Below are 18,321 nucleotides of genomic sequence, written 5' to 3'. Positions count from 1 at the left end.
ATATACTCCGTAATATATCACTTAAAGTCTGTATTGTATGATACAGTATGGGTCCAATATACTCATAAGCTCTTTCTCTCTCTCTTCCACACCTCTTTGTGGCATTCTCTTCCCCTTTTTCCTTATCAAAAGTGCCTGGAAAGGCTATAGACTCAGTCTCAAAACTGACGAACTCTGAAGCGATTACTGCATTTTCTCTTCACTCCCCAAGTATTTCTCATTTACTTTTCACAGAGAGCATTTACTTTGTTGCAAATAAATAAAGCAAGGGCCAAGGATAGTCCATCTCTCACAGGGCACCAAAGAAGCCATTCTAAGCCTGTGCACAGAGAGTAGAGGTCCTCTGAGGAGCTCATGAAGTCCCCGATCATGACCCAATGTCCACGCACTGGGCAGGGTCATCTGGGGAAGGGGGGCCTCTCTCTCACTTATAGCGTGGGTACCTAGAAGCATGGGATTAGCAATCAGCACCGGGTTCATTTCATCTTAGGTTTAAGGTTTCTGCCTGTGGTGACTAAAACCAGACCATAAGACACATCAGGGACACTGAGAGCTTGAGAAACAAGAAGGGAGGTGTCCAGGATACAGCAGGTGTCGGGCTGGAGTGGGAGTGAAGAAAGGAAATGTAGGGGCTGTGAGCGACCATGATGCCTGCTGTCTACAGCTTTAATCTTGGCAAGCGGCAGAGGGGCTCTTCTTCATCTTTCTACAGGTTTTTTTTTTTTTTTTTTTTTTTTTGAGCCACAACAAATTACCATTTATAGATGAAGCCACCAAAAATGGCTGAAAATCTAATAAGTTTTCTTTTTTTTTTTTTTTTCAAAGCAATCCTCTGGTATACAGCAATGTTCTTCCCACAAAGTGACAGAGCCACTAGGTGCCCATTTGGATGTGAGCTTCAGCGTGGGGTAATTCCTCATGACCACATCAGGTTTCTAATGGACCAGCTTCTACTTGCTATGGCTGTGTCCCACCCAGGTGTTAAAGCAAAGTCTACTTTCAGAGACATCTGTGCCTTGATATGGAGGTGGCGTGGCCCACCAGAGATTCAGTAAGCGATTACAGAGAAAGCCCATCGCAAGGAAAACAGAAAACAAAAGCATTCTCTTTTGAACCTGAATCCTTTAACTACCTTGAGCGTGAAGGCCTCGCTCCATCACCCCGTGCTTCACCTTCATGTGCCGGGTCAGGTTCCCCTTCAGCGTGAACTTGCTCGGGCAGTAGAGGCACTTGAAGGGCTTGCTGTCCGAGTGCAGGTGCATGTGGCCCATCAGGTTGTGCATCCTGTTGAATTCCTTCCCACACAGCTGTTGGAGACAGAAACCAGGACACAATGATCTTACCGGGAATGGGGGGACCTGAGTTCTTGTGGTGGGGGACAAAAGGGGACATTGTCTTTGGAAGGGACGAAGGCAGGGAGGGGCCAGGTGCTGCCTGGGCTCAGAAGTGGAGCACGTGGAATGGATTGTGAGACACAGGTGTCCAGGATCCCTAAACTCAAGGCGCAGATGGCAAAGCTTCTAAATTAAAACTTGTTTTGTTTTATGTCAGGGTCTCATATAGCCCAGGCTGACCTAGAACTGACTATATAGCTAGTTAAAAGAAACAAAAATATAAGAAAGGAGCTCTTTTCTCTGGGTAGAGATCTAAAGACATAAGAATATTGTCTGAGACATATTTTTTTTAAAAAAGGGAATACTGAAAAATGTATGTGTCATCAGGTGTGATGGCACACACCTTTAGTCCCAGCACTTGGGAGGCAGAGACAGGCAGATTGCTGTGAGTTTAAGGCCAGCCTGATCTACAAAATGAGTCCAGGACAAGGCTACATAGAGAAACCCTGTCTTAAAAGAACAAGAACAACAACATAGATAGATAGATAGATAGATAGATAGATAGATAGATAGATAGATGGATGGATGAAAGAAAACTGGGGGGATAGGAACTCCACAAGGAGAACAACAGAGCCAAAATACCTGGGCCCTGCAGAAACTGATACTCCAACTAAGGACCATGCATGGAGCCCATTGGCTGCTCAGTTTCCAAGTGGGTTTCCTAGCAAGGGGTACAGGGGCTGTCTATGATATGAACTCAGTGGCTGGCTCTTTGATCACCTCCCCCTGGGCAGTACAGCCTTGCCAGGTCACAGAGGAAGATGATGCAGCCAGTCCTGATGAGACCTGATAGGCTAGGGTCAGATAGAAGGGGAAGAGGTCCTCCCCTATCAGGGGACTATAGAAAGGGCATAGGGGGAAGAGAGGGAGGTGGATGGGACTGGGAGGAGATGACGGAGGGGGCTACATCGAGGATACAAAGTGAATAACTTGTAATAAATAAATATATAAATAAAATTAAATTTAGAAAAACTGAACATGTCTGTGTGTATGTCTGAGTCTGTGTATGTGAACCCATGTGCACCTGTGTGCACACAGGTGACCAAGCGGTTGTGAACCTCTAATTATGGCTGCATACATGATAGGTCTGAAGAGTTGATCTGATACTTCTTTACAGAGAAAAGTGCACTATGGCGACTCGGGGCACTCGGTGTCCCTATGCCTCAGGAGAGCGATGTTTGAAAGCTTCAGCTCTTCCTTGGTGGTACTATGAGTAAGACAAAGAAGGATTCCGTGTTCCCGAGTAGGCCAGTGTGTTAATTAACGGCAGAGCACTCTTCTCTGTCCTCAACCTCTGAGGAGCAGTGGTGTAGTGGCAGCAACACGTGGCAAGAGATGGTACCCCAGATCGTGAAGGAGGCGAGGTAAGGCATCCCCTGCGGCTTCGATCGGCTTCCCCTTCTCATTAAGAGACCTTCAAGGCCAATGCTGAAGATTCTACATTGAACTTCTGTTACCAAAGACACCGCCTCCTTTAGGGAAGGGCAGAGGAGCCAACCTTGGAAGAATGGGCAGAGCTGGCAAGACTGACCTTGGCAGGCAAGGCAGAAGAATGTTGTGTGTGAGGGGGGCCAGCCTGGGGCTGCATGGCGGACCCAAACAAGCCACACGTACTTTGTGAGTGCTTGGCTCCGTGCTTTTGAATGATTCGTTTCTGAGGCTCTGAAGTACATCTCTCCCCTTTGATTCCTTGCCAACAAGAATGACTTTGCTATCCTAGGCAGACTTCTTATTAGAAGCCAATGGCCCAAAGCCTGGGGACACATCTCAGAGGCACAGGGCTTGCGTATTATATGTAAGCACTGGGTTTGAACCCCGGCAAGGAGTGAGGGAGCAATGACATAAATAAATAAATAAATATTAAAATTAAAAAAAAAAAAGACGCCTTAAGAGGAGGAAAGGATGAGAAAGCTGATCCAATTCCAACTTGCACTAGTGAATCCATATGTGGGGATGATATTTTCTTTATTCCCACCAGACAGAATTCGTGAAGATGCTAATCTGGGCTCAGTTTTGCACACATCTAAAGTTTTGTTGTTGTTGTTGTTGTTTTTAAACGTTATAATAGCTAGCTTAGCTTAGCCACTTCTTTATTATGGCTAAGGAAAAAAACTTCAAATCTAGAGCCCTATGCTAGGCATTTCTAGTCAAAGAGCATTTTAAGGAAAAGAAATGCACCTTTTATGTTTTGTGGGGTGATCCCTGGGTGTTTGGAGGTGTGATGCTATTTAATGGCTGGGACCAGAGCTTAGTCGATACTGGAAGTATGCTCCCCACCCAGCAGACTGAGTCTGCGGAGGCTCTGCCTGCCTTTGGATGGCAAATTGCCTTGTGCATGCCTGGCACACAGCAGGTCCTCAGTTAGAAGGCTGGACACACGGCAGTACAAGAAGTTAAAGATGAAAAAGTCCCAAGTGGCAGAGCATAGGGTATGTAGGAAGAGAGAAGCCAAAGGCCGGAAGATCAATTCAATCATAAAGCAAGTCCAGACATAGAAGGGTTCATATACGCCCCTCTACAGCAGACAGAGATGGAGTTCATACACTCCCCCTCTAAGCAGAGTTGGGGTTCATATGGCCTCCTCTATGGCAGACAGATATCACTGAAAGGGGAGGATTCATTCTGCCCCAGCTTCTGTGCTGGGAGACATTCCTCTTCTAGTTACTACCTCCCTGCTTGGCCATTAGACTCTGGAGTGGCCTGAAAAATGCTTTATTAGACAGATGGGTCTAGGCAACAGCTCACTTGAGAAAGTGAGTGCTGTGTGAGTATGAGGACCCAAGGTGAACTCCCAGCACCTGGTAAAAAGCTGAGTGTGGTGATATGTTTTTGTAGTCCTAGTGTGGAGGAGTTAGAGATGGGCTTATTAGCCAGCCAGCCTAGCCTAACTGGTGATCCTTATGTGAGAAAGGGGGGGGGGGGAGCACCTGATGGCTTCTAAGGAATGACTTTTGAGGTTGACCGATAGCCTTCATATGAACACTTACCAAACACACACACACACATACACACACACACACACACACACACACACACACACACACGGTGGGGAGTTCGCCCTTTCTCAAAGGATATATGGTGTGTCCTTTACTTTTGATTTGGCACCAGTATTAAGTATCTTTGTAAATGTTTGTAGACACTTGAATCGGCCTCTCACCGCCGGTGAGCTACTGCCTGTGGAGAGGATTACTGCTTACGGCTGTCAAACCCATCATACCTGGGACTTGGGGTCAGAAGAGATCCTGCAATTCATCTAGCCCGATGTCCCAGCCATCAGCCTTCAAAGCTCCCACTAATCCGTTTCCCACACCACAAGTCTCCACTCAGATGTATGTGTTCATCACAACGGCCACCTTTGGGAGTCTTGCAGGCTATTCTTCAGCCTCAGGCAAGCATACTGGCTAGTTTTATGTCAACTTGACAAAAAAAGGAGGGAGGGAGGGAGGGAACCTCAACTGAAAAAAGTGCTTCCATAAGAGTCAGCATTTTCTTAGCTAACAATTGATGAGAAAGGGCTCAGCCCATGGTGGGTGGGGCCATCCCTGGGCTGGTGGTCCTGGGTTCTACAAGAAAGCAGGCTGAGCAAGCCATGGGGAGCAAGCCAGTAAGCAGCACCCCTCCATAGACTCTGTATCAGCTCCTGCCTCCAGGATAAACTGTTTCCTCAATGATAAACTGTTACCAGGAAGTGTAAGCTGAAAAAGAAACCTTTTCAAACTACCTTTTTATCCTTTCTGAGAGCCCAGTAAATTCATTGCTACAGATATTCTGCCTTGATCCAATCCACTCAATATAAAACTTCTTGGGACACTTTAGTGCTATATGAGAACATTATGACTTTAAAATTATATTGCTGGACCTCTGTGAGTTCAAGGCCATCCTGCCAGGACTACGCAGAGAGACCTTGTCTTAAAAAAAAAGCAATAAAAAAAATTGTATTGTACTCCAAAGTAATCCCAGTGGCCTGAAGGAGAGTCCACTGTCAACTGTGGCAGGTCAGCTCTGACTGGTGAAGGAGACTAGTTTTGGGGCTGTTGGCAAGTTTAATTCTGATATAATAGAGTTGCCCTGCATGACTCATGGTGGCCTGTTGGGCGGAATAGTGGAAAGATACCACAGAGATAAGCAGAGGTAAGTCAGTTCTGACAGATGTCTGAAGTCCCAAAATGTCCCAGGCAGTTTTCAATGCAAGGGTCACCTTGATTTTCTTCGTAACCAACCTCAGTATCGAGCCCAGGGCTACAAAGCTAATACTCTTAATGAGTAGTTAAGCATTAGGCTGGGAATATCTGAACAAATCAGGAAAATACCCTTTACAAAAATCTTAAAATAGAGCCATTATTGGTTCTTCTCATTTCCCCACTCGCCAGCACACACCAGTTTGTAAACTAAAACCCTCACTGGCCGAAGGATGGAGTCAGGTCATAAAGGCCATGAAGCTTCTTTCTTCACCTCTGACCTACAGAGTCCTCTGCTCCTCATTCACAACACTTGCTCCTTTATCATTCCCAGGAGAGTGTGTTCACATGACAATGCCCCAGGGCAGAGAGTTCTTGTTTTGTTTTAATATATGTGAAATATAGAGCCATCACCCATCTCAGACAGTGAAGAGGGAGGAGAGAGAGAGAGAAGGGCTGGACTCTCTCTCTCTAACAGGTCTAAGCAGAGTCCTCGAAGTTGGAGACAGGAGGAAGAGTGCACAGGGAGCAGCAAAACTCAGGCTTCTCTGGGGAAAAAAAAAATCAATAACTGAAAGGAAGACTTTCCTTAATCCTGAGTTGAAAATACAAATGCATTCCCAAGCAGGGACTGGATGCATGATCTTCTAACAAGGTCTGCATCAAAGTAAGAGAGACACTGGTGCAGGCAGCGGTGAGGGCTGACCACTCGGCTTCCATCTTTGCAGATGTGAGCAAGGGTGCTGTCCTTTTCAGACATCAAAGGAATGGGAGGAATCTTCTAGCTGAACCCTGCCAGGTGACCTGGAGCTGAACAGAAGGCCAGTCCATGATTCATGGGTGGAAAGCAGAAACTCACTGGAGATCACAGGCTTTTGGAGGGCCCGCCATCTGTGTCTCTGATGTCCCAGATGCCCTGGAAACAGCTGACACATCTCTTTTGAGATGGGTGAAGCCCAGAGCTGCCTAAGTTATAAAGTACTAGGCCATCAACAGCCTTTTCTACAGCACAGGGCTGAGGACTGGAGCCCTGTGAGTAGAGCAGAGGGGTGAGGTTGCCTTGAAAAGGGGTCTTTAAGTCCTCTGCCAAACTGATTGTCAGCTGTTTGGTGCACTGAAAGGAGAGAGAGCAGACTGGGCAGTTTGTAGGGACTCAGTGCCTGGGGCCAGGGTGTTCAGGCTGGCATGGAGGGGGATTTAAGCTTATGCCTGGAACTAGACTTCTGCTTAGAACTTAGAACTTTGCTTCAGCCTCCTTGCTCTGGCCTCCTGGTACCCTTCTCATTCACTACCCCAAGATACAGGGCCTGGAATTGCTTGCTTCCCATCAGCCCTTGCGGTAGCAGCAGCAGCTGCCACTGAGAGGTCAGCTGTGGGCAGAGATGGAGCGGTGGCAGTCGCCGCCACTTGGCCAATTCCAGAGGCCCAGAAGGCCAAGCGGCACCGGACTTGGCTACAAGTGTCTGAGGTGAGCTTCAGAGCCAAGATGCACCAGGAAGCTATGTTTTCCTATCCAGAGAGGAAAGGTCAAAGAGCTTCAGCCAGCACAACAGAATGGCCTCAGCTCAACTGCCCTTCCCTCACATTCTTCTCCCTCTCTCCTCTTTAATAAGAAGGGTGTTCCTTTCCTCAAAGGGAGAGGGAGGGAGGGAGGGAGGGAGAGAGAGAGAGACTGTAAACTGTCCAAAAGGACCGTGAGAAAACAGGAAGCTTTGAAAAGTACAAGAGAAAGCAAGATGAAATCTATTTGCAGGCGGGCCCCTGGGGACATGCGAGGCATTGTTAAACAGGCAGTTCATACAGCTATATCCTTCCTTCTGCCCAGGAGGAGGGCTTTGCTGCCAAAAGGCTCCTATCTGGTCACTGCCTTAACCCCCTCCATGCCAGCCTGAACACCCTGGCCCCGGGCAATGAGTCCCTACAAACTGCCCAGTCTGCTCTCTCTCCTTTTGGTGCAGCCAACGGCTGACAATCAGTTTGGTAGAGGACTTAGAGCCCCCTTTTCAAGGCAACCTCACTCCTCTGCCCCTCTCACAGGCCTCCAGCCCTCAGCCTTGTGCTGTAGAAAAGACTGTAGATGGCCGGGTGATTCATAACTTAGGCAGCTCTGGGCTTCACCCATCTCAAAAGAGAATTTGTCCCGGAAATTCTAGATGGAAGCTTTTCCTGGGCAGGTTTTTCCAAAGACGGCAGCTGGTTCTTTGCTATTAAGGAGTGCAGCCACTACACGGATAGCATCCAAATCAAGACCTGTGTGCTTACGCAGAATCTGGGAAGCATATTTGTGAAACATAGCTTAAGTCTACAGGCTGGGTCTCTGGACAAATTCCAGCTGGCTCCCAGAAGTAAGAAGTCTAAAAGTTGAGCCAATAGCAAGAGTCCAGAAGGGCAGTCATTTATATATAGATATATATGAAAGAAAGAAACACAGAATGGAAAACTTCTCTCCCCACTAATTTTCCATCTTATTGTTAATGCCTAATTCTACGGTCAGTGAACATTTCTTCTCACTGGGGACAGCTGTTTCCACTGAGAACTATTCCACACTGCAATAAGAGGAAGGATTTATGTTGAAGGGAGGGGATTTTAGTGGCAAAAATCCCAGGACATTAGATTCTGTTATTAAAAGAATCTTTCTCGTTACAAATTTTGGGGGAAAGGCAGTAGAGCTAGCTCACTGCTGCAATGCAGCTGCAGCAAGCCTTGCTTTTTCCCCCTCCCTGTCAATCATAAGAGGATATATCTATTATGACTATCAAACCTGAGTGTAGTTGCTAAGGTTTGTTTCCCGCTATTGCCTATGTGGCTGGCCAGACATCTGTCGCAGTTGGCTATGAAGTGTGTAGCAGTGAACAAATGGCTTCCCTCTCTCGTCTAACCCTTCCAATCTCTTACAGCCGTCACTTGGGACCAGATTTCCATCCAGGTCAACGTGGACAGGAAGCAAGGTTCAGAGGACATCTCAAGACCGCCCTGCCCTTCTGAGAGATGTGAACCAGGGCCTCAGGCATTGCTGATCTCTTTACCCTGTGGCTGTCAGTGCACGAAGGAGCCTGTTTGTAACACACACAGGCCGAGAGAGTCCTTTGAAATGTTAAGGAATGATGGTACCAAAGGCTAGCTCGAAGGGTGCCACCACAATAAAGTGGGAACGAGGAGAAAAAGGACCTGGCATTGTGCTTCCAGAAAATTCAGGATGAAAGGGCTTGTTCAAGGTGACCTACACGGGTTTTTAATCTCAGAAATGTCTAAGCGTTGGAGAAGGTTATCTAAGTTTAATGAGAATGCCTTTTATCTTCCAAATTGCTCTGCCTGAAAACAGACAGCACTCTCTAGGTGAAGCGCTGCACTCTGGCCTTGTGAGAGAATCCAAGCACCACGCGGATGAGCATGCCAGCTCCTGTTCTCCGTGTGCAGGGTAAACTGTCTCTCAGGTCAAAGCTGGGATTTCACTTTCTCATGGGATCTAGTGATGCAGGCCAGACATCAAGAGCCTAAGAAAGCCTTATAGGAAAGGTAAAATGGAGCTTCAGAGCCTCACAGCTGACTATCCATTCTTACGACCATGTATGCTGCATAGTCATTGGGGTGGAGAAGCACATAATTGTCTGTGAATGAAGGCCAAAAAACATCCATCTAGGATGGCTCACTGAGGCACTAGGCCCGGAGTACAGGACTCTGTGCACTTTTGTGCCCTGGTACTACACAGAACTTTCTAGATGATCGTATATACCAGACTCAAGACATCTTGCAGGCCTTTGAGGGTAGGAAAACAGAACTGTCCCAGGAATGTCCCCAGATCCCACACTGCTTAGACCGGCTCTGTCCTGACCTCCACCTCAGGGGCTCCCCCAGACTGTATGTCTGCTCTGTCCTGACCTCCACCTTAGGGTCCTCCCCTTAGACTGTATTGTCTGCTCGGACCTACCCCTGCACCTCAGGGGCTCCCCCCCTTAGACTGTATGTTTGCGCTGACCTACCCTTCCACCTCAGGGGCTCCCCCCAGACTGTAATGTCTGCTCTGACCTACCCCTGCACCTCAGGGGCTCCCCCCCTTAGACTGTATGTTTGCGGTGACCTACCCTTCCACCTCAGGGACACCCCCAGACTGTAATGTCTGCTCTGACCTACCCCTTCACTCAGGGGCTCCCCCCCTTAGACTGTATGTCTGCTCTGAACTGCCCTTCCACCTCAGGGGAGTCCCCCAGAAAGAATGTCTGCCATGACCTATTTCTTTATCTCCAGGGCTCCCTCCAAGATTCTATCTCTGGCATGATATATATCTCCGGCACGGTATCTCTTTCATCTCAGAGCCTCCTCCAAGATAATATTTCTACTGAGGGATCAGAGTAGATACATTATAGACGGAAGATGGCTGGAATAAGCAAGTGTACATTTCTTTGGAGAACAAACTAAGAGGCTGCTCCTTTTATAGCACAATTGTATTGTGACCAGCAGTTTGGTAAGATAATTAAGGCAGTTCATGCTGACGTCCAAGTGTAAGAGAACCTGCCTGCACCTCCACTATAGGAGACAGCAAATCTCTGCGGGGGAATCAACTGTCCATGGGGAGGCACTGAGGGGTCCACGAGTGAGAAGGAAGTAGAGGAGTGTCCGATGTGAGAAAGAAGAGGTGCTTGTGGCGTACAGCGACTCGGGGGCACTCAAAGGCTTCTCTGTCAAGAGGCTCCTGAATCTGAGTTAATGCTTTATTTGCTCTTGAAACTGTTTTTCTCCTGTGAAGAAGCCTTGCCTTTCTATTCCACACTGGGCCTCGACAGCAATGCCCCTATCTGACACACTGCTTTCTCCTCCTTTAGCTCACACCTCAAGATGGATCTCCTGAGACTTTCAAACCACTGAGAGCTGGGAGAAAAGAAGGGGAAACAGAAGTGATGGCAGGAAAAGGAATGGGGGGAAAAGGCCCCTCTCCAGACAACATCCACAAGGCCTAGGGAAGCTCTGGTTCCTGACCCCTCACCCTGTCGAGAAGCTGCCAACACAGGAAAAAGTCAACTTCACAGGGGTTCCTTCAAATGGGGGTGGGGTGGCACACTACCAAGGGATTAAAGCAGCAACCCCTCCTGGAAGGAAGGAATCCAGTTGTAGGGATATGGATTTACAAAGGGAGTCATCCACACTCCAGACAAGACGCAGCAACAGAAAAGGAAAACTTCGGTTCACGCAGACACACCCTACTGTTCGCAGTGTTCACTCTTCTCTCTCTGCTTCCTCTTCCTGCCTGAGAGGACACCTACATTCTCCAACTACCCAGGTAGGCCTACACAACTCTCCTGGAAACAGCCCTGAAGAGGGCAGCCTTGGAAAGCTGAGGTCTTTTAAGATCTCTAGCTCACACACCTCTCAGCTGATGGAATGAACCAAAATAACAGTAATCTGATACGGCGGTTCTAACAATGGACGCTTAGACCCTGGGTCACGAGGTACTTCGCTATACATAAAAAATCCTGGTAGAGGCTGAGTTCAGAGTTGCTCCACATCCCACACAAACATTTCTGGGGTCCTTTGGAGGGCTAGCTTAAGATCCTTTTCTAACTCTTCAGAATATTCTGAATTGGCACATAGAATGTATTCATATATGCTGGGTATAGTACGACATTTAGATTCATGTGTACAACATGTGCTGAACATACCAGGGTCACCAGTATGCCTGGCACTGTCTTGATGTTGCAGGTGCTCAAAGTCTTTGTTTTTAAATGAAGTCTTAGTGACTAGTCACCTTGCTGAAGTATGAAACATAGACCACACTCCTCTCAGCTATGTTTCTGCACCCTAACTAACCTGTCTCCTCTTCTTCCTCCCCTTCCCAAACCCTAGTCACCACTGTTTGCAGCGATCCTTCTATGAGGTCAACTTAGCTTTCATGTATGAGCCCGGACATACATTATTTGTCTCTCTGTGCCTGGCTTATTTCACTCAACATAATGTCCTCCAATATGGCCTCCATTCATGTTTGACACAGATCCAGGGTTTTGTTGCTTTTATGGCTGAATAGTACTCCACTGTGTACATGTACCACCTTCTCCTCTGCCCATCCTTTGAGGAGAAAAGACCTGTGCAAAAGGTCTCCATCCATGGACTTAAAAACTATATTACACTTATTCATTTTATGTGTATGGATGCTTGCATGTTTGTATGTATACCACCTACATGCCTAGTATCTAAGGAGGCTAAAGGTCAGAGCACGTCAGAGTGGTGGGTACAACTTGGACTTGGCTACAGAGCTACTGTGAGCCTCAGCTGTACCACTGAAGAAACCGAGTAGAGGATTCCCCGGGGGCAGGTCTTGCCTGTCGGACACTTGCACAGCCCCTGAGCCCTCCCTTCTTCCCACCTTGCACTTGAAAGGCTTCACGTCGGAGTGGACAATCATGTGCGCCTTGAGGGTCTGCTTCTGCACGAAGCTCTTATAGCAGAGGTGACACTGGTAGGCACGGATGTTGGTGTGGATCAGCACGTGTCTCTTCATGTTGGCCAGCAGGGTGAACTCACGCCCACAGATCCCGCACTTGTGCTCCTTCACACCCTGTCAGAGGCAAGATTCAAAACAGTGAGCGTCTGTGTGCCAGGCCTTCGGGAGTGTTACGCGCTATTGCTCTTTGACACGTAAATCCTCAAGAAGCTGGGAGAAGTTCCAAACGCAGCTTTGGCTCTGTTTAAGTTGTGATTTCCTTGGAAGTGTTGATTACATAATCTACCTTTTTTTTTTTTCTTTTGATTACCATAAACTAGCTGATCACTAGAAGAAAAGAAAGCCACTCTTGTAGAAAGCCACTGTTGTTCCCCCTGCGGCTGGGTTAATTCTACAACTGCAGAATGACAGGATTAATATGATTTTGGTAAGAGCACTGTAGAGTGTTATGTGAAATGAGTCCATAATCTGGCTTTCATGATGATGAGAAATCTAAACTGATATTATCATTTCCCAGAAGGAAGCCAGTGTCTCCTTACACTAGATAATCACCCTCTTCAGTTGGTCTCCTTGTTTCCCACAGGCCATGCTGACCCATGGGCCGTAGCTCTGGAGCCTCCTACAGTCCTGCTGCTTCTGTTGTGGAAATTTGGCATGAACAACCTTCTAAGTTGGAAACTAGAACAGAAGGTTGTCTAGTTTCCTCACTATGGAGCAGTGTTTAAATGCTTGGGTCTCGATGCCCTCAACTTCTTGATGCCATTCCAGGGACTCCCACATAGAATGTAAGCTAATATCAACAACCTTCACTTCCCGAACAAGGCCTGGGCAGAAGTCTCCATCCACAGTGATGAAAAACAATGTCAGATTTAGTTATTTTATGTGTAAAAATGCTTGTTTGTTATGTATGTAAGTATGGTAGGTATGTCTGTAGGTATGTATTATGTATACTACCTACATGCCTAGTAGCTGAGGAGGTCCAAACAGGCAGCCAGATCCTCCACCCTGGAACTGTAGTTACAGGTGGTTATGGACCACCACATGGGTGCTGGCTAATGTACTCAGGTCCTCTGCAAGAGCAACAAGTGCTCTTGACCACTGAGCATCCTTTCAGCCCCCTAATGACTCTTTGATACAGTGCTTCACTATGTTGCTGAGCCTAGTGTTGAATTCCTGGGCTGAAGAAGTCCTCTCATCCCAGCCTCCTGGGTAGCTGGGCCTAAAGATACGGGCTGCTGCTCCAGGCAAGAATGACTTTAAAAGGAAGAATCAAAGCACTTTGGCACTAAAATGAGGATTAGAACAAGTTATCAAATTAACAACTTAAAAGGACACACTGTCTGGTATCCATAAGTAGTCTAAGGGATTCCAAGTTAGCTCTCTCTAGCTATATTCTCTCTTATTTAAGTTGGGGTGTCGTGAGAGGTTAGCACTCCTTAGTTTTGGTGAACTCAAAGCAACTAAAAGGTGGGTTCACATCTCTGTCCAACCCTTTACTGACTACGAAACCTTAAAGAAACAAGTCTTATGGTCTTTCCTTGGGAAGAGCTGTCTTCTTAAGATGCAGTGGCAGGGGCTGGGCACATCACTCAGTTAGTAAAGTAGCTGCCTTATACACAGGAAGCCCTGGGTTGGAGCCCCAGCCACGCATAAGCAGGTGCAGAGGCACACACCTGTGACCCAGCTCCTGGGAAGCAGGAGGGCCAGAAGCTCAAGCTTGCTCTCTGCCTCAAAGCAAGTCTGAGACCAGTCTGGGCTACGTGAGGCCCTGTCTCAATAAAGGGTCTTGAGTTCTCTCTGGTGCAGAGGCTTTCTGTTCTAAACAAACTGCAGATGAGGGTGGATTTATGTCATTAAAAAGACCAACTTTCTCTCAAAATTAGGTTTTAATGCTCTCCAAGATGAATTTTGTAAATAATTTACATGTTCAGTGTGTTTAAAAATCATAAAATCAACAACAATTATTTTCTTGATGGGTTTTCAAATTTACTACAGCAGTTTTTTCCTTCTGTCCAGTTGTTCTGTGAGGCTGCATACAGCTCAGGGCCACAGTGTGCTTGCATGCCTAAGTCCCTAGGTTCAATTCTCAGAGCCTACATGTAGTGTAGGGACAAGAGAAGATTTCTCTCTGGGCTTGGGTAAGATCCAGTTGTCCTGAGACTAGGAAGAGGGTATTTATCACTGTCCTGGAAATTCCTTAGAGAATTTTGTCTCCAAAGTAGGGCTCAAAAAACAGCTGGCACAGAAGACAAGAGAAGAGCTGGACACAACCTTGGGGCTTACAGGAAACCACTGCCTTTCTGAAGGGACCGATGAAACCACACAGAAGGAACCTGTGAGGCTGTTTTGGGGCCAAGAGATGGAATAGGGAGTCTTGATAATGCAGCCTTTAAGAATTCGATGTTGACCAGGCATGCCTTTAATCCCAGTGCTCGAGAGGCAAAGGCATGTGGATCTCTGTGAGTTCAAGGCCAGCCTGATCCTCAAAGGAATTTTCAGGACAACCAGGGCTATACAGAGAAACCCTGTCTCAAAACGAAACAAAACAAAAACCCAAAAACAAACAAACAAAAGAATTCAGTGTTGGGCCTAGGGAATTAGTAGGTAAAATACCCAGTGTGCAAGCTTTCATAGTGCTCACAAAAAACAGCCCACGTGTGTCTGTAATTCTCGAACTGGGAAGATGCCCAGACTCTCTAGCCAGCTGAGGAAGTTAGTTCAGTGAGAGAACCTGTCTCAAAAAGATAAAGTGGAGAGCAACCGTAGATACCAGATGTTGACCTCTGGCATCTACATCCACACACATGGGCATTTGCACACATACTCACACATGCACAAAAAAAGACTTAGGGGCTAGCGCTGGCATTCTGAGAGATGTCCTCGTATCATGGTGTCTTCACTTTCAGTCGGAAGCAGATCCCAGCTTCCTACAATCAGTACGGGTGAGTCATGAACCACCACAAAGCAAGCATCCAGTGAACACTACCTCTCCTTGTCTGCTCATGTCTCTACTGAAAACACGCTTTGCTTACCGATTTGAAGAAAACGTATGTCAGACAATAGGCTGTTTTCTCCACTTGAACTTCATTTTCTATTACCTTGCAGAATCCATATGGTCTAGAATCAATAACTTTTGACTCCTTTTCCACATACTTTGAACTAAGCCAATGGTGCCTTTGTGGCCAAACCTAAATCCAGGTCATCTCTCGATGGTTCCTGCACTGGCAGGCAGCTCCCCTCAGATGGGTCTGTAGGTGCCTTTTGTCCAGCAGGAAGTGCCTCTCTGCTTCAGATCCAGATAGGACTGTGTGTTTTGTCCTAACCCAGTGAGTGAAACCCACGAGAACAGAGCTGCAGCATTACCTCAGCTGCCAGTTCTGTGCTGACCTTTGGAAATAAAAGATGCTTTAGAGCCTCTGGTTTGCTAAAAGCCTTTCTTGCCAAGAAAATCACTGAAGTCAAGGGTGAGACTAGAGGTCGGGGGGGGGGGGGCAAAAGCCCCTCTTGGTAAGTCAAAGAACTAAGTAAGGCCTGCCAGAGTAAGAACTCAAGATGGTGATAGGACTGCTTGCCTGCTTCAGGTGATGAACTCCAGAGCTCTAGCTACAAGTGAGACAGAAACTTGAGCTTTAGGTTTGCACTGCTCCACAGAGACCTCCACCCAGAGACATTAAAACCAAGCAGCGAAGGATACTTCCTCCTGCTTCCCACAGATACCACAGGCTAGTGAGCCCAAGCAGACAGGGAGGAGGCAGGCCCTGGGCAGCTAGGGTAAACTCTGCTTCAGTATTTAACTACCTGAAGGAAGCAGGTCTCACAGCAGAGCCAGACAACAACCCAGAAAAAGAGCCTGCTTCAGCTGGAAAGAGCTCTTGGAGAATTCTCCAGAAGGCACAGCCCAGGCATGGTGGTGCTCTGAGGTCTGAGGACCTGCGTGACCCACCCTCCACCAGTGCCCTAAAAGAAGTTTCTAGAAACAAAGTTCCAGGGCTTCTTTGGAGGCCTAGCAGAAATCTCACAGTAGCCAGCTGTTTCCTTCATCCTTCCTCACTGTCCTCTCCAAATGCCTGCACTGGTAATTTCCAGGCCCACCTGAGACTCTAAGGCTATTCTGGGAAAGGGCCTAATTGATTGTCTACTGGCACGTTGCCCACTGTTGGCTATGTGGAGTGGGGAAGGGCCTCGGGGTTCAGGTAAGGCGAGCATCTTAGCGGGGGTCACCCAGTTCCTTCGCCTTCTCGTGAGGAGCAACACAGGGCCCCAGCAGCCCCCCCCAGGCTGCCACCCCGCTCCCCCATACCTTGTGGGTGAGCGAGTGCTGCTTGAGGTGATGCGGCTGCACGAACTCCATGCCGCACTCGGAGCAGATGTAGGGCCGGATGTCCTTGTGTTTCATCATGTGGTTCTGCAGCTGGCTCGGGTACTGGAAGGTCTTGTCGCACTCGGAGCAGTTGTACTGGATGGGGCCCCGATGCGTCGTGAGGTGCCTCTTGAGCTGCGCCAGGGTGGGGAAGTCGAGGCCGCACTCCACGCAGATGTTCTCGCGTCCGCTCGCGTGCTTGGCCTCGTGGGCCTTGAGCTCGCTGGGGTAGGCGAAGCCCCGACCGCACACGCGGCAGTTGTGCGGCTTCACCTCGCTGTGCTGCATCATGTGGCGCTTGAGGTGGCTGGTCTGCGTGAAGGCCTTGTGGCACACCTGGCACTTGTGCGGCCGCGTGCCCTGGTGCGTCAGCATGTGGGTGTGCAGGTGGCTGAGCTGCTTGAAGAGCTTCCCGCAGCGGGAGCACGCATGCGGCTTGATCCCGCTGTGGCCCAGGATGTGCGTCACCAGGTTGTACTTGGACGTATAGGACTTGTCGCACGTGGGGCACTGCCAGCGCTTCTGGGACCCGCCCACGTCCACGTAGTAGCTGTCGTCTATCTGGACGTTCACGTCCACCCTCTCCACCTTCTGCTTGGCCTCCTCGCTGTCCAGGGGCTCGGCCTTCCGGGGTAACGGCGGCTCGGGGGGCTGCTTGGGCAGGAAGGCGTGCCTGCTGAAGGGGAAGGGCGAGGACGAGGGCATGAAGAAGGGGAACACGAGCCCCGGGTGGACTTTGGGGTAGTAGGGGTAAGGCGCGGGCAGGAAGGCGGGAGGCACGGGCTGGGGCCACACGGCGCTGGGCTTCAGCGGCTCCTGCTTGACGGCTTTGGCCCCCAGGGGCTCCAGGCTGCGGTAGAACTGCAGGCCCACGTTGCACAGGTCGATCATCTGGGAGTCGCACTTGGGGCGCTGCGGCTGCGGGAAGAGCAGAGCGAGGTTCGGGGGGCCAAGGCTCTTGCTCTCCTCGGCAGCCGCGGCTTCTTCCGCCGGGTGGTTGTAAGGCATCTTCGTGGGCATGCTCTTCCGCTTCCGGGACCCACCTCCCTCGAAGACCTCCGGGAATCCGTCCAGGTCTCCCGGAGAAGGTTCATACCGAAACTGGGAGAAGGGGCCCCGAAGGGTTTCCGGGAAGGGGTGTCTTTGGGGAGCCCTTCCTCCGGGAGCCTCGGGCTGGAGGCAGTGAGGAAAGGAGGGTATGCTTTTCGTAGCAGCGTTGAAGGGCCCATCCTCATCTTTGACCATCTTCATTGCCTTCTGCATCCTTGGCAGTTTCCCTTTAAAGAGAAAGAAATCATTGTGTGGCTTTGCATTGCTTTGCTTTTAATCGTCTTTTCTGAATTAAGATCAATATTAACTGATAACGCTTGTTCCTATTGAGCCTCTGAGTTCTTGCAAACTCAGCTGCCAGTGTGGAAAGTACTAGCCAAGGAGAGGGGGCTCTGAGGGCCTGTAAACCACGGAACCAGAGAGCTTCAGTACCATAGAGTCTGGGAGTGGATTTGTTTTAGAAGAAACCTGAAAACTCATCTGTCCCTTGCGTTGCCTCCCTCTCCTCCCTTCTGTTCAAAGGGAGGGTCCTGAGGGCCCCGGAGAGGAAGTGATGTGTTCGAGTCACACAGTATTCACTAGAGGAGTGAGAACCAGGACGCATTCTGCCTCAGTTCTCCGTCTGCGCTGGAGTTGCATCTGCGCGTTGAGGTTTTAAATGTGTCTCGTCTCATCGTTTCTTGCATATGAAGAGCAGTTTGCACCGCTTGTGCTTGAGTCTGTGCCGCACCAGGATATTCAAAGACCGTGAAAGAGACACACTTAGCTCTGGGCTCAGGTGGAGCATGGGTGATACCCACCCTGAGCAGGGTAGGCAGCTAAGGAGGAGAGGAGGGGAGACTGACATGAAGAGAAAACGCATGGGCGTTTCCGTGTTCAGAAGCCACTCTGTCAGTTCGCACATTC

General features: G+C 48.7%; 1 protein-coding gene and 1 long non-coding RNA gene across 2 annotated transcripts in view; one reads left to right on the top strand and one right to left on the bottom strand.

Annotated features, from left to right (window-relative positions):
* Positions 1–18,321, bottom strand: part of Znf366 (zinc finger protein 366) — a 67,803-nt gene that overhangs the window by 4,459 nt on the left and 45,023 nt on the right. The window contains exons 2-4 of the mRNA XM_021644119.2: positions 16,306–17,642; positions 11,928–12,119; positions 1,133–1,307 (exon numbers count right to left, since the gene is read on the bottom strand). Of these exons, the coding sequence (XP_021499794.1) occupies positions 1,133–1,307; positions 11,928–12,119; positions 16,306–17,628 (1,690 nt within the window). The 5' untranslated portion in view covers positions 17,629–17,642. The remainder of the gene's footprint in view (positions 1–1,132; positions 1,308–11,927; positions 12,120–16,305; positions 17,643–18,321) is intronic.
* LOC132654706 (uncharacterized) lies at positions 6,918–11,863 on the top strand. The gene is made up of 3 exons (XR_009592400.1): positions 6,918–7,040; positions 8,470–8,787; positions 10,393–11,863. It is a non-coding gene; the product is annotated as an uncharacterized LOC132654706 (long non-coding RNA).

Source organism: Meriones unguiculatus, chromosome 6 (genome assembly GCF_030254825.1).
Source record: "Meriones unguiculatus strain TT.TT164.6M chromosome 6, Bangor_MerUng_6.1, whole genome shotgun sequence".
NCBI lineage: Eukaryota > Metazoa > Chordata > Mammalia > Rodentia > Muridae > Meriones > Meriones unguiculatus.
Note: the sequence above shows the minus strand (reverse complement) of the source record. Positions and strands in the feature narration are given on the sequence as shown.